Here is a 16,390-nt window from a genome sequence, read left to right as displayed (position 1 = left end):
TAGTTTGAAATCCTGTCTTTTTTTGTTTGAAATCTGGCTATTAATTCTAATTTCTAAGATGCTTTCAGAAGCTCAAAATTTATGCGACACACCAGCAGGCTCTTGTATGAAACAGAAATCTAGGCCTGAGATGGTATTTTTCTGAATTATAAATTTTTTTCACTTATTATTAAATATCATCTTCAATAGGCCTCCTTATGGTGTCTGAAGAGTAATTATTTTAATAAAAAAAATAATACCTTCGTTTGTTTTATTAAAGAATCATGGCTCTTAAATCATAAGCACTATCAACTAGAAGATAAATTAAAGGATAAATTGTATAATCTTCCTGACTGTCAAAAATTCTGATACATAACCAGTTTCAAGAAGATCATATCCCTTGGGATACTGTAGAATGCTTTTAAGTTGACATAATAAATTAAAAGAAAACAAATTGGGACAGAGATAAAAATACAATTTTCATGGAGCACAGACTATAAAACAAAAACCGACTAAAGCATGTCTACAATTCTTTAATGATTAAAATTAAAATTAATTCTAAACAAACAAAAAGAGAATGCAATTTGCCTGCCTCTATTCTTCTCTGTCCTGCTTATATGAGTTTGGTGAAGTTTATCCAAAATATATTTTTCTTCTTACAATAGTTTCCCTATATTTTGCAAAATAAATAAAATCCCAAAGTAATTACTTATATTGAAGAAATTTTACCTGGAGCAGTTTATACAGTCTACAATCCCAATAAAGGATTTATCATTGTTTTCAAAGAAATATTGAGTTTGCTCAGTGATACAGCTTGTTTTAGGCAGGGCAGCGCCGAAATCATCATCTTCCATATCAGCTGGTATTAAATAAATAAATAAATAAATAAATAAACAAACAAACAAAGAAATGACATTTTTAAGTCACAGACATAATGAGGAGACCCAAATATGTCCCCTAGCCCAGATTCTTACCTTCTACTTCACTCAAAGTTGACTCTAACATTCTTTTGACTTACCTGCTTCAAGGAACCGTGGAAAAGTCAAGCTCAAAAACAGCTGCTGTAAGATAGACCTGAACACAGAAAGACAACAGATTTATTTTCAAAGGCTCTTTCTCTTCTTTTTGCTTTAATGGATACTTAAAAACTACTCAAATATAGGTTATTAACAATAATTTTTTTATGCTTTTGCCAATTATCAAAGCTGTATTTCCTTAAACCTTCCTGCATGACTCTGGTTTTCTTTTCCCACATTTTCACAGGTTTTTCACACTAATCTTTTATTCTACTGTTCAGATTTACTGTAATGTGTGCCCACAAGTCACATAATGGAAATGTTATCACACCATCCCTGCCCCCCTTTTACACCTCTGTTGGAGGTGGGAGAGGCATGTTGGTGTTTCTCTGCAACTTAAACCAACTGGAACTCCTTTCTAACACACTCGGGAAACATGCTCCTGAATTAGACACTTTACACTGATTAAGGTTCATTAAATTTCTGAGAAGGAGATTAACACTGGAATGGTATATTTTAAAAAGAATTACTGTAACAGCTGTACTGTAACAGTGACTTTAAAAATCATCTCTATTCTCACTCTTGATCTATGGACTACATTTTCTTTCTATGTATGGTGCCGAAATACTTAGGCTTAAACAGCTCCATTTATTGATTTTTTTCCTTCATTGATGATGGCACTTTTTCCAATTTTATTTGCCTAAAATAGGTACCAGCTTGCCACACACACAGACCCTTTCTCCTCCACCAGCCTGTCAAAACAGGAAGTGCAACAGGTATATTCTCTGACTCCCTGCTTCTCCTTAACCTTCCTAAATTGTATTTTCCAGTTGTCAAGTTTTAGGCTTGCTTCTACCCACAAATGTGACCCAATCTCATCTCATTCTGTTCTAACACTTGTCCTGCAGAGAGAAGGGACTGTATGACTTCATTCAACCTAAAAGTTTTTTTCTCCTTTTCTAGGGTGATTCCTGTGTAAAGAAGCTGAACATGCCTGGCACCTTCCCCGCAGAGGCACTCCCCGAAGGAGTTCTGGATTCACATCCACGACTCTGTGCTTTGAACCATCAGAGGGACAGCACAGAGCAGTTATGGATCAGAAGAGACCTGATTCTATTCAATAGTGATGCAATTTGCTGACAGAAAATACTAATCCTTTGTAATGGCTTACCTCAGAATTTACAGGGAACTGAACAAAAAAGGCAGCCTGGGAAAATTCCTAAATCTCCTGACTTAAAGGAGCATGAAGGAGAAATGACATGCACTCTCTTAACCAAATGCTGATGTATCCCATATAAATTTTGAAAATGATAGCTCACACCTTTATCCCACATTTCTTGCCTGAAACACTATAGCTTTCTTTAATAACCTGGTTTCTCTTATTTCCTTGTACTTGCTTTTGCCAGGTGCCTCACTGAATCCATTTTTTCGTCATCTCTTTTCGCTTTGCTTGCTTAATGGCCTTCTCTGCCTGCTTCTGACCTAGATTCCATTAAAAACATGGCCATAGTAAAGTACTTTAATGTTGTGCTTTCAAGTTAAACATCACACAAAATAAACCTCAGGTCTAAATTGAGACCAGACCGCTGAGTCTGATTTGAACACTGATAAACTGAAGTTTCTCTGTTTGAAAAGAACTCAAATTTCTCTTCTGGATTATTGCCCACCTTCAATTTTTGAAGCTTGCTGTTGTCCAAGAAGACCAAGACTATTTCTCTTCCTGTTTACTAAATGTAACCAACAATAAAAACCAATATACTGTCTTCATAGTGCTTCTGTGAAAAAATTATTATACAGTTTTTCAGCTGCTACATATTTTAACTCTTAGCTTTGTAAAGGAGGTAATTTATTCCAGTTTGGTAATTACTATTAGGAAAAAAAAAGTATCATGAATCTTTAGAAAAAGGACCAGTCTCCAATGGTGCAATTCACACCACAGCAAAAGCACCACATCCATGCCAATTACTTATCCTCATAAGGAAGGTGCTGAGGGAAGTAGCTGATATGAGTGTCAATCAACATGGCTCTGAAAAAGGTAAAATACCCCACCTGAGCACTGTGTCAGCTCTGCAGTCCTCAGCAGAGAAAAACATGGGCCTGTAAGCGGCTGCAGATGAAGGCCACAGAAATGATCAGAGGAATGGGATACCTTTGCCATAAGGAAAGGCTGAGAGGGTTGGGGTTCACTCTGAATAAAAGGAGGCTCCCAGGAGAGCCTTCTTTGTGGCCTTTCAGTGCTTAAAGGGGATTTTAAGAAAGATGAAGACAAACTATAGCCAAACATCTTCCAGTAGAACAAGGGGTGATGGTTTTAAACTAAAAGAAGGAAGATGCAGACTAGATGCAAGGAGGATATTTTTTACAATGAGGATGGTGAAACACTGGCACAGGTGGCACATAGAGATGGAGATGTCTCATTCCTGGGAACATTCATGGTCAGGTCAGGGATGGGGCTCTGAGCAACTTTATGTAGTTGAAGATGTGCCTGCTCACTGTAGGGGAAGTGGACTGGATGACCTTTAAATATCCCTTCTAGCCCAAATGATTCTATGATTCATGTTTTTTGTAAAATGATTCACTGAAAAGCAAACATTGATGTTCTTAGGACTTCTTGCTAGAAAAAGGCAGAGATTATATTCTGAAATAGGGAACCATGTGGTCAATAATTCAAAACATGAGAATTTAGACTTCACAACTGCCCATCACACTGAGACCATTAATCCAAACTCTGCTTCCTGAAGCTGATTTTGTAGTCAGAACACACAATCACAAAACCTGTCAAGAGCAGTTTTTAATTGAACTGTTGACAAAACAGTCATGTTTGAGACATAGCTAAGAATTTTCATTATGAGAAACTGCAGAAACAAAGGGTCCAGAGAACTTTTATGGAGGAAAAAAATCCAAGTCAAATAAAGTTTCAACCCAATGAATAATTAGAGTTTGGATACAGAGATTTCCTGCACACTCATACTTACCAGGCTGCTGCTGAAGCCCACCACCCAAGCTGCAAAATATCTGTTATTGTAGGCTGGGAAAAAAAAAAAAAGGCAAATAAAAGAGGTTATTTTATTTAAGTAAACAAGTGTAGACTTTCAATGGATGTCAGCCACTGCGCATGGGACTACTGACCACATAAGCAGAACGAAGTCCAGCTCCTTGCTTTGGTTCTTCTTCAGGATCACAGACTGACTGATAGTCATAAGACTTATTAAAGGCATACAGGGAAATGTTAATCAGGTTTCTCATCAGGCCAGGATCAATTTCACCAAAGAATCTTCCAATCTGATGGGGGGCAATACAGAGAGATAAGGTAAAACATTTCCAAATATTTTTCTCGTAACAAAGTGCACAGTTCTAAATTCTTCAGTTAGTAACTGTAAGATGTAGTATCAATGAGACCTTGCCTGCGGAAGAGCAAGAAGAATATGAGAAAGAAGGTGTATGGATAACATATTACTTGTCCTCACCATCTTAAGTCCATTGGCAGCCTACAAGCCCAATGGCAAAGCACAAAGAATGAAACTTGGTAGCAAGTTTGGTGTCTTCATCTATAAAGAAAACTGTAAAAAACACTAATAACCCCCCTGGAACTTCTGATCCAGCAATATTTTTATGATTCAGAAATCTTTAAAATGTTTAGAGTAAGTTGAGAGTTAAATACTTTTTTTTTTTCTCTCTTTGAACTTTTTCCTACTGGTTTTCATGTTCAGGTCTTAAAGAATATACATACCTGTTGTGTATATTCATCTCGATTGGACATCAAAAGAAATCCACCATCATCAAGGATAACACAGTCCACATGCTATTATAAGAAAGTGAAATATGTTTACAGGAAAGATTTGTCAATAGAACTCTCTGTAAGAAGCTACTTTTTTTTTTCCAAGACATCAGAGTATCTTCAAATCACAAACCAATAGCCAAGGGCCAATTTTAAGTTATAATAATTAGCATTATCAGTATAATAAAAGTTTGAACAGATCAAAGGCTTATTTGTGGCTTAATTTCATAAAAGTTGTTTTGCAAATTCTTATTTGCTCAATACTTTGTTAGTTCCAAGAGTGCTATATCCCTATTAAATCTGATTATAACTGGAACTCAGTTCATAATAAGGGGCTAGAACTTCTCATGTGCTTCAGCCATGCTAAAGTACTTTTCCATTTGCAGATTTCAATGGTAAAAATCTTAAGGGCAGGCTCCCAGCTTGCTAGGCGTGATTATTTTCACTTGTCAAGGACTGTAGTGGGATTATTCCAGGTGTCAGGTGCAGGAATGGGAAACCCACTGATTCCATCCATATGCTTTGCACTTTGTAAAAGATCCTTGCAGCCAGAGATTGGAGAGATAGCAGTGAGGTCAAATAGATAACTCCCCACAGTACCCTTTCTGCTGTAATTCTTGCATTTAATGATCTTCACATTCCTCAAAAGCGCTCAGAAGACCTGAGCACAGAAAAGCTTTTAAGCACATGGCAGAACCTGATATGGTGACAGTCCCTGGCTCTGGGCTCTCCTGAGTGCCAGCAGAGCTATGGGGTCTCCTGATCCTGAATGTGCTGGGGACCAATGACTGGAAAGGCACATTATGGACTTTGGGGCTTCTAAATTTGCACTTGCCCTTCTCTGAGTTACTATTTTTTTTTTTTTTTTTAGAATTTTAATTTTTTTTCCCCTCAGGATTTGTCTCTTGTTTTGCAAATTACTGTTATATTTTTATCACAGTTTTCTTGACATCATTCTCTATTGCTTTTCCTGCATATTTTTCTTTACACTTGTTCTCATAACTTTATCACCATAACCACTTCACCTGATTTTGTGCCCTCTTTCTCCCCATCCCCTTCTAACCTTCATCTTTCTCAAGACACAAACAACTAAACCCTGTTTTCTGAGAAATTAACACTCAAATAATAATGATAGAATCTGTCTTACATAGATCTAGAGAGAAGGAGTGAATTTCAGATACTCTGTCAGATATTCATAAACTGAACATTTTCTTACCATGCTATTTCTTTCACAGCCACAGATTTCACTGTTGCACTAAAAAACAGAAGTATGGTAATTTTCATAAAAATGTTACAAAATAAACTGTATTTTGAAGTTATATTAATCATTCAAGACAAGAAAAATTATTCTATTTTCAATATCTGTATATAAACTTCAATTTTGAGTGTGTTTCATTTATCAGAAATATCTCTCTTAACAACCTGTATTCTGTAATTACCAATAGCACAATCTTGACTGCCTTTCTCAAAGACTCTGATACCCTTTAACAGTGTGCTCAATATACATAAATAGTTTGTAGTACTTGTCAGGATATCAGTGATGTAAGCATAAAGAAAACCAGAAAGAATTGGAGCGTTCCCATGTGTTTGGAGTTTGGAAGGAAAGCCCTCAAAAGTATCTTTTTTGACCATGAAAAGCTTCAAAGCATGGGAATCCTGTGTGGTAAAGGAAGTCCATCAACCCAGCTGGCTTTTATGGCTCTGATTCCTAACATGTTTTTTCATGCTCTTGCAGTATGTGTACACATACACACACAACTCTGTCCTTGCATTATGTCCTCAGCAAAACAACGGCCAGGTGATGCTGCAGTCATCAGCGTTCTTTCGGAAATATTCATCCATCTTTCATACTTTCCATCTTTCACTTTTGTATTTTTGTCCCCAACTGTTCTGACTCTTAGGCAATGCATTTGCCTCCCCATTGAACTACAGCTCCAATACCCAACCAGCCAAACTCTCTTTTTGATTCCCTGAACATACAAGCAACATTGCTTCACCCAGTAAGAAGCATAAGTTCTTTAAGTTTCTTCATTTTGTGCCTTTCCTTCCACAGTTCACTATAAATTCCATATTTTCTTTTCATTTAACCTTTCCTCCTTCCCATTTACACCTCAGATGTACTATACATTAGATGCATGGAATGAAATGGTTAAGCACATATTTCATTGAGTTCTGCTAAAATGCTGTGATGTTGGATGCAATATAAATCCTTACTGTCCACTGCTTACCCATCCTGGATATTAAATAAGAAAAGATTCACCAATTGTTTTGCAGATTTTATTCACTGCTACTGCATAGTCTTACTACTAGCTAGAATATGTAATTTTTTCTTTGTCCCTATCCATGTCTTATAATTATCAAAGCAAGACACGTACAAAATATGGCCTATTTCAACATAGATTTATTTTGTGCATTTGGATTTTTTAAACACCACAACTACTTGGCAACTATGCATCAGTGTGACTCTGTCACAAAGAGACAGTAAACCTATTTGCATCTGAAGCTTTGAGAAATGCAAATAAAGTTCAAAAAAGACTTGGTCAATTGCTTACCAGGCTCTTGATTGTGGTTTTTGTGAAATTTCCCATCCAGCTGGTTGCATCAATTTTTATTCCAACAACTAAGAAGAAATACATGAAAGGTTTTTTTAGTAAAATGAAGGAAAAAAAGGTAACTGTATAATCCTAAAAAAGGGGGGGAAATTATAAAGACATCTAAATCACTGAACTAGAGAAGGATAAATTACGATTTTTGTTGCTTGATCACCAACATTGTTCATGAGACTAATAAATTAAATACTCTTACTCAAATGCAAACAGATTTCCACTAGAAAGAGTAAAACTGTCTCAGAGAAAATAATGTTATTATAGAGTGAAGTTGCTTTGAAATCTCAATTAAATTTCCAATTTGCTGTTGAGCAACAACCAAATAAATAAAGTAATTCAAGTTTCAGTACCACTTTATCTTACCTGCTGGCTTCAGAAGTTTCCCATCAACTTGTATTTCCACAGCCTTGCTTACCATAATACCTGATTCATAGCTATTGGCACCACTTTCTGACAGTACAGAAGAGGAGAAAAAAAGAACAAACAGAAAAAGAAGTTAGGGTGACATGAAAGCCTTTTCCTCTGAAACTTAAATCTATTATTATTCAAATACCAGACTGATTTTAAAAAATCCTTTTCCAAAAGCACTGACCCAGGTGCATTTATCACCTGTGATAGCTTAGATCACTAACACTGGCATGACTAAGAAATATTTGTGTTTACTTTTTTTCTTCTTGTTCTTTTTTACTGCTTCATAAACTTACTACAGCCTTTTCTTCTGCAAACAGAACTATGAGTACTTGCACACACATGAGCAGCTCTGTTAAAACCAGGATCAGAACCAAAGATTTTATCCTGATGTTGTCTGTGTATTTTTCAATGCAGAGCATACTGACACCACTCACTAATGTACAATTTCTGCTCTGACTGACTTGAAACTGTTTTCAACACTGCTCAATTTGAAAAAGCAAGTTAAAAGTAGATTCCCTGGAGCTGTTTGAGGAGCAGCAAAGGCTTCAGGGAATTTTATTAATTAACATCTTTACATTTTACTGAGAAAAAAATGCAATAAATAATTATGAAATAAAAGTAATGAAGGATCCCATATGTTTAAGAGAGGAGTGAGTGATTTGTGGTAGCATCTATTTTTTGTCAAACTTGAGAAGGTTAATGTTGCTCACATCAATAAGGAGCACTTGCTATTGTGCTTATATCAGTTTTAAAAGTCACAATATCTCAGACCAATTGGTTTTGGTGAATAAGTGCAATTCTAAATAGAATTCAAAAGCAAAGTTTAAACTAAGCAGCGGTGCAGTGGATGGAGTTATGGGCTCTGGACCTTTATGTCTGGTCCCCCAAGTCATTGCTGGGGGTGCTGAGATACAGAACTCAGCTCTGTTAAGACTTTAGGTAGTGTTTCTGTCTATGAGTGCAATTTTATTTCACTTTCTGTTAAAATAATTCTGCCAAAGTATCTCTGTAAAGCAGTGTTTCAATACACTGAATGAACATCAGTACTCTGTATGTTTTCACTGAGGTTAATTCTGAGCACACAGGGCCACCAGAGTACTTGACAAATTATGATGACCTTGTTTAGTGCCTCCTAGCTTTTCCTTCATAATGGATATTTTCCCAAGACTTCTTTCCTTATGAAGTGTCATGCTTGAATCTTTTGTCAGTGACCTCATCTGGTATGGGGAACTTCCACTTATACTGAACTAGCTAACTCTGACATTTCTAAACCGTGATGACTTACTGTTGTAGTATGGAGCTGTGAAAATATAGTTGTCATTATCTAAACTCCTCTTATAGAAGCTGACTTCATAAGTTTCAGCATTTTCCAACCAGTCTTCTCCTGCCCTAAATTAAAAAAAATACAGATCAAAAAACCACAGTTTAGAGTCTCATTAAATCTGTGCTGTGGGTTGTTTTCTTCAATATTTCACAGTTGGAAAACATGAGATTCGTTCTTAAAGTCCTCAGGATCTGTCAGTTTTCACTGGTTAAAAGACAGGTGTAATCATTAGGAAAACCCCAAACAAACCAACTTTGGAGAAAAAAGGAATTAGTATTCTTGGAAAACCAATAATTTAGTCTCATCACTTTTAGATTTGTTGTGACAAATACAACTGCAACACTACTTACAACAAAATCTAAAGGAACCTTTACAGCACATGCCTACTTTGAGCTTAATCCTAAAAGATTTAATATAATGAATAATCCCAAAATAGGAAACAAACTCACTTGGGAAGTAAAACTCATTGCCATTTTCACATTTTGGGGAAACACAGAATAACCTAAGAAAATAGATAAATTTGCCATTTCCCAGTAGATCTGTACTGGTGCCCTCACTATTCCCAGTCCCTCGTGGGAGTGTGTCTAGTTTATTGCATATGTAATTTCACATTCCCTTTTTGTCCTCTGTTAATGATACATTTTTTCTCTCTTGAAGTCCCTGGACCTTTAGGTCTGATCTAAAAAAAAAAAATATCACCCACTACTTTCCAGTATTTGCAGCCTGCCAAACAACTGAGTGCTTGGGGGTAATTAGGGATTAGCATGGCCCCACTGCTACTACAAAGGCATTGCTGTTACTGCTACTCTACACTGATTAGAAACTTGGATTACAAGAGTCTGTCATGAAAATAATGGGACAGATTAGATTCAAGCAGTGACACAGGTAAAATAAAAGAAAAACAAGGCATTCCATTAATTTCATAGCTATGAGTACAAATTAGACCCTAGGAGGCTGTAGCTTTTCATTCAATAAAGCCACTCTTTAACAGTCCAGCCTTTCAGGCTTCAAAATACCATATTATACTACTTTGTAATAATTCTTACCTTTTAGGGAACACTCTAGTAATTCCACCATCTGTAACAACAAATTGTGCAACAACTCCATCGCTGTAAATAAAAATAAGATTTAAAATGAAAACTGACTGGAATTCTCACAAATTTCTATGTCAAGGGTTGCCATTAAAGTGCATAACTGTGAATAAATACCTGTTCTCTGTAACACTACCTGCATATCTGTATATTCACACAGATGTATAAGATTTTGTTTCCAAACTCTGAAATGCATTAAAAACCCATAGTCAATAAAAAGAATACTTACAGCGACAGTTTACTCCAATAATTTTGGGCAAGTTCATTTGTAAATCCTGCATCCAGCAAAACTCTAATGACCATGTCAGTATTACCTATCAAAAGAGTTAAAATGTAAGTCATCTGAAACCATATGAGATGGAGTTTCAATAAAAGCCTAAATCAAAATTCTGAGTTATCAAGATTCTCCAGCCACAAAAATTGTGGCTGTTAATATTTGACATTGTGCCTAACTTCAAATGATGTCGAGTAGAGTTAGATAGATGCTCTCACACTGTTGAGTTCAGTTAAACATTTTCTTTGTATCCTAAAAATGTGTCTTTGTGTCTCAGGAATAAGGAAGGTGATAAGGGCCACAGCTTCGTAAAGCCCCTAAAACTGCAAATTAACCTATTTTAAAAGCATGTGTTCATTAAAAGACTTTTTGTCTCAGTTGATGCAAGGAAAAAACAATTCCTAATGACATTCAACTACATTTTAAATATATTTGGATCAATCAATTCCCAGGCTCTCAAATAAAATACATTTGTGATCTGAAAATGGATATAGGGAAATAAACTCATTTTGAATCAGTAGCTTATACAGAGATGCCATGTTTAAATTTCTTTTAAAGGATGGTTTGAAGTCAGTGCTTCTCAACCATCTTTTTCAGTACACTTTAGCAGAGTTACTGAAGATTATTTCAAGGTGGGAATTGTATTGTTATTTCTTTTTAAAAGCATTTTTAGCTGAGATAATTTCTATGGCCACTCAGTCCTTTAACTCTGTTAACACTTTTTATTTATTAAGGAGACTATTTTTAAAGTAACCTAATTATTAGGAAAAAAAAGAAGGAAAAAAACTTGTTGCATATTCCAAACTGAAATACAGCAATAGGTGGATAAAATTTTGGAATAATTACTTACTAAGCACGACTGTATACTATAAAATCACTAAATGTGTCCTCAATATTTGCTTAAATATTACACAAGGATTTCCATTTCTTAATAAATTTTATTAAATTCTCATTAATTGTTTTAATTTCTGGAGGTGAATGTTTTCATTTCCAAGACTGAGTCAAGGTATTCAAATAAAATTTCAGTCAGTCAGCAATGTGTCAATGACTAAGATAATTCTATTAAAACAACACCAAACACCCATACAAGCACACAAAAATATCCTTTTGTGAGAAGATATCATATCTAAGTGGACATTCCTTCAGTTACATGGTCTAGCACAGAGATTCTTTCTGAATTGATCAGTTATCCCTGACAACAACATGTCAAAAAGACTTCAGGAAAACAAGAAAAAAAAAAAAGTTATTCCAAGTATTTATAAATTATCAATAATGATAAACAGACGTGTATGTACCAAACTAAATCCAAACACTGATATTTTCTGGAGAACAAGGCATTAGCACCTTACTGATGGTAATAACTCTTCATTTATTCTAAACAGAGGTTAAGGCCCAATCTCAAAATATTAATTAATCCCTTCTCAAAGGCCAGTGCTCACCACTGCAGCAGTTACATGGATTTGTGGTCTTAAGCTATTCAAGCCCAAGTGAGATCTCTTGAACCAATTTGTGAACCAGCAAAATAACTTCCTTATCTTTTATTCTGGTTATTGGGTATTTCAGTCTTGGACTTATTTTCTTTACTTTTTTTGGAATAAAATGACAAGAAAGCAGGTTGAAGAGTTCATTACAAGATTTTGAGTCTGTTTGAGACTTTGGCTGCTACATTCAAGCAAGCAAATATAAACTCAAAAACATTTGGAGTGTATTTAAATGAACCAGTATTGTTTGATGCTTCAGCAAGATGCTGAGAGGAATTATGGAAAACACAGGATTCATAACGCCCTACAAACTTTCTTAAATAATGCCAGAACTTGAAAGCTAATTTTACACTCTCTACCTTGGATAGAAAATCCCAGCACTAGATAATTCTACTGAAAAAAACAAACCCACAACATTTGAGCATGAACTCTCATCCACGGGTAGGTATTTTCCTAAGGAAATATATCAGTGAGGTGAGAAGTGTACTTACATGATGAACTGGTTGGAGTATTTCTGTCAATAAATTCATTGAAATTTAATAGAAATTCAGTGTTGTTTTCTGATTTTTTAACATCGTTACAGTATTCTCTGAAAAACAACAAAACATCAGATTTCTAGTATTTTTTCCTTGTGCTACTAAAGCAGAAAATTTAAAAGTCCAAGCAGGCTTGCACAAGGATTATGAAGTAGCTGGTACCTGCTGTGTCAGTTGGCTGCCATGATCAGTATTTATTGATTACCATATCAATTATTCAGACATCTGCAGGAAATAAAGTGTTCAAACACCTGCCTAAGCTTTTGTCAAGATTTGGATTGTAAGAAAACTGTATGCATGAAATAGGAATAGATTCCCAGAAAAAAAAAAAACCTGAGGAGTAGGACATATTAGGACATCATTGTCTGTACACTAAAAATATGCCCAGTGAGTTTAAATTGCTTCTGAATTAACCTGTACTGGAAAGAACCTGGATTGCTGGTGAAACACAGACACACTATGCTCAACTCAGGCCACATTTATAGGTTAAGGCCCTATCCTTTGAGAAGTTTTAAATGCAATTTTATTAGGGTAAAAACCACATGAACATATAAACACTCTTGTTTTGAGTGTCCTGTCCCTTGTATAATGAAATAAAACAATATCTTTGGGCAATTCACTGAATGCAGGCAAGCAATACAGAAGTCACTGGCATTTTGGAGGCAAATATTATAGATGAATGGCATTAAACAACTTTAATTAAAATGTAAAGTGTGTTTAGCAGTAAAGCAGGGGGCTCTCTTTTTAAAGTGAGCTTTTATATGAATTCAGTTTTACACACAGAAGAAGTGTGTTCAAGTATTTCATATGACTAAGATATCTTATTAACCTTTATTTACCTTACCATAAGCCAGAGATACCACAGGCAGAATTTACCTTACTATACCAATATTCACATTTAAGCAGAGCTACATATCAAATAGACTTTGTTCTGTAGGACAGTAGGGACTTGCTGGAAGCTGTAATTGGTACAATTAATTCTCAATAAATTCAGTCTTTCAGAAAAATTAAATTGAAGGGTTAATTTAGGATACATTTTAAGACAGAAGACTTCACATAAATGAATCTATTAATTGAAATCGATCTATTAATTGAAATTTAAAAGTATACAGAAATTTATCAGATAAAAAAGAATGCAACAATTCTCAATTATCTTAACTGTAAAGCATTTCCTTTCTTTATCATAACTATCTTTTAGAGGAACTCAATTTTTAGGAAGTCTTTATCATATCAGGTTTTCCTTGCAAACATAATTTTAAGAGGGAAATTAGAACTGCAGAATTTCACATTAAAAAACCAAAACCTCAGGAAACTAATGAATTTAATAAATTTTCAATGACTTAATAGTTTTTTTGTTCAATTAATTGAAAATTGACTAATATTTAAATAATAGAGAGCTTTGAAACCCTTTGGCTTGAAGTGGTCAGCATTATGAAACCTATTTTAAAAGTAGTTGTAAAATCTTAGAAGTCAGAACCACAAGAAATGTGAAAAAGTTTTCCATTAAAATATCAATATCAGTTTTTGCAGTTCTCTGACTATGAGCAGAAATCAGAGCCTGAAGATGCTATTTACATTCCAGCATGAAAAAAGATTGATAATTTTTTACCAAATGAAGCTTTTTTGGTCAAATCAGTATTCTCCATGTGCCAATAATCAGATCAGATGCAGAAATAACACATTACTGGGAAATCCACCAACCTGGGTGCTAAAAATGTATAGCCAGATTCATCAAAATGATCAAGCTTCAGGGTTTCTGTAACTAAAGAGATGAAAAGTAAACACCAAGTAAGTAAACTGGAATTTTTGCCATTGTTTCTCTTATCAAACTATTTGGCTAACTTTTGCATGCATCCATGAATTTAGAAAGAAATGTTTTAGACACTTTCTCCCTAATGAATTCTAGGCTTCTCAGTATTTCACAGCATAGAAGAAATTACTTGATTATTATATACAATGTACAACTGGAAACAGTAAGGTAATATCTAACAATTTATTTAAGACATTTAATTAGCATAGCAACATGAGATATTTTCAAATATCAAACAAATATCAAAAAATTGCAACATTTTCACTAGAAGTCAACTCTGATACAATTAAATGATGCTGAATTTTTAGAACATGAAGAAAAATACTGCTAATAGTTTCTGCAATGAAGTGTAAAAATCTCAATCGTAGTAGCATCACTGTAAATCCTACTAAAAAAATGGCTTTAATAGATGAACACTGATGGGACCAGACAAAGAAGAATTAGAGATTAGCAACATATTAAAATGTGCATGAAAACAGAAAAATACTTCACTTTTGTTTTGCCCTTTCTATTGCTATGGTACCCAATGATCATGAAGAGAATCCTGAGACGAGGAATACAGAGGAGAATATCCAGTAGGAATAGAAATATAAGTGAAAAATATCAACTGCAGTAAACAGAAGGAAATTGAGCAACAAGAATATACTTGCCCTTTTTGGATGTCACTATCCATCAGAAAGAGAAAGCAGGGAAACAGAAAAAAACAGGGTAAAGCACAAGGGGTCACAAACCAATATTTTATTCAAACAGCCCCTTGAATAAAAATATTGCACATAGATTCAAAGGTTCAATTTACATACAGCTGTAGTCTGGAAAAAAAAAGACAAACATCTCTGAAGACTGAAGAATAGGTTCTTAGTTATTTCTCAGTACCTTCTATACACTGTGGCTATTTCAAGGGTCTGTTTTGCAGGTTTATTGATACAAGTGCAAAAGCAGATGATCTAATTCATCAAGAGAATCACACTCTCTGCTTAAAAATTTAAAGTATTCCATATTGGAAAAAGCTACAAAATAAATCACTGATTATTAAAAGTTGTTCTATTCTTCTTCATATGTGGGAGCTATGGTAGAAGAGAGTGATGTAGTGCTAACCAAGTTTTCTCCAAACTGACAGTATCTATGCCTCTCTGAGGTTTTTTTGTGTTTTTCAAACTTTCTATTTAACTACATACTTTTTCTAAATTTATCATAGCACCTGGAAAAAGTTAAAAGGCTGTGATTGGTTCTATTTTGTGTATACCTAGACTACAGTCAAGCTACTCCTAACAAAAAAAAACCCCAAAAAACCCTTTGAATACTGACAAGTATAATTTTCAGCTATCACTTCAGAATCTGTAAATGGTTTGAAATCAGTCTAATAAAAAACTACAATGCAAACATCCACTAAAACTAATTGTAAAATAAATAAAACCTAACTGCAACCCAAACCAAACAGGGATTTCACATCATTCTAGCAGAGATAATTTGCTAAATATTATCCTGTAACTAAAATACAAAAAAAGGTGTACTCTTACAGTCTATATCACTATATTTTGCTAATAAAATAAAAAAAAAATCAAAAAATTTTTATCCAGACCCTTTTTTATCCAGACCCTTAAAATGACAGCAATAGAGGATACACAAAGCAATGATTCTATAGGCACAGAGCAAGGGGTAGGGGTTGTCAGTGGAACTGACATGTTCTGCACATATTCTATTTTTATAGAATATTTCTTGCACCTCAGAGGTTACAACAGGTTAGAATCATTGCTGAAGATTTTAGGTACATCATGGCAACATCACCGAATTCCACAAAATTTATGAATTTCAAACATTGCTTTTTAAGTGAATCTGAGACTTGGCAATACCAGACAAAACCAGGGAATCTTTACAGTACTTACATCTGGCTAGAATTATAGGTTCATCTATTTTGGCTTTAATATAATAAAAGCTGTATGATGGTAACACCAGTGCCAAACTGCAACAGAAATAAGACAAGTAAAGCAATTATGTTATTTGCAGCAGTTTTCTAGTTTCAGCTTCTTTGTGTTTTGAAAGTAATTAACAATTTTGTAATTTGGACTGTCATGAGATGAGGCACA

The 16,390-nt window shown here is 34.6% G+C and overlaps 1 protein-coding gene across 5 annotated transcripts in view; it reads right to left on the bottom strand.

Moving 5' to 3' along the window:
• Positions 1–16,390, bottom strand: part of CACNA2D1 (calcium voltage-gated channel auxiliary subunit alpha2delta 1) — a 367,390-nt gene that overhangs the window by 16,211 nt on the left and 334,789 nt on the right. For 3 of the 5 annotated variants that reach the window (XM_036401394.2, XM_054514978.1, XM_036401393.2), the window contains 14 exons: positions 16,190–16,266; positions 14,198–14,258; positions 12,452–12,549; positions 10,435–10,519; positions 10,161–10,223; positions 9,076–9,179; positions 7,743–7,829; positions 7,326–7,393; positions 5,990–6,028; positions 4,726–4,797; positions 4,125–4,277; positions 3,971–4,023; positions 998–1,053; positions 709–838 (listed from right to left, as the gene is read on the bottom strand). In XM_036401394.2, coding sequence (XP_036257287.1) covers positions 709–838; positions 998–1,053; positions 3,971–4,023; positions 4,125–4,277; positions 4,726–4,797; positions 5,990–6,028; positions 7,326–7,393; positions 7,743–7,829; positions 9,076–9,179; positions 10,161–10,223; positions 10,435–10,519; positions 12,452–12,549; positions 14,198–14,258; positions 16,190–16,266 — 1,146 coding nt within the window. Of the gene's footprint in view, positions 1–708; positions 839–997; positions 1,054–3,970; positions 4,024–4,124; positions 4,278–4,725; positions 4,798–5,989; positions 6,029–7,325; positions 7,394–7,742; positions 7,830–9,075; positions 9,180–10,160; positions 10,224–10,434; positions 10,520–12,451; positions 12,550–14,197; positions 14,259–14,956; positions 14,972–16,189; positions 16,267–16,390 lie in introns of all 5 variants that reach the window. The other 2 variants (XM_036401395.2, XM_036401392.2) reach the window with 1 other exon arrangement.

Source organism: Molothrus ater, chromosome 5 (genome assembly GCF_012460135.2).
Source record: "Molothrus ater isolate BHLD 08-10-18 breed brown headed cowbird chromosome 5, BPBGC_Mater_1.1, whole genome shotgun sequence".
NCBI lineage: Eukaryota > Metazoa > Chordata > Aves > Passeriformes > Icteridae > Molothrus > Molothrus ater.
The sequence above is the reverse complement of the archived record's forward strand: the minus strand, read 5'-3'. Positions and strand labels throughout refer to the sequence as shown.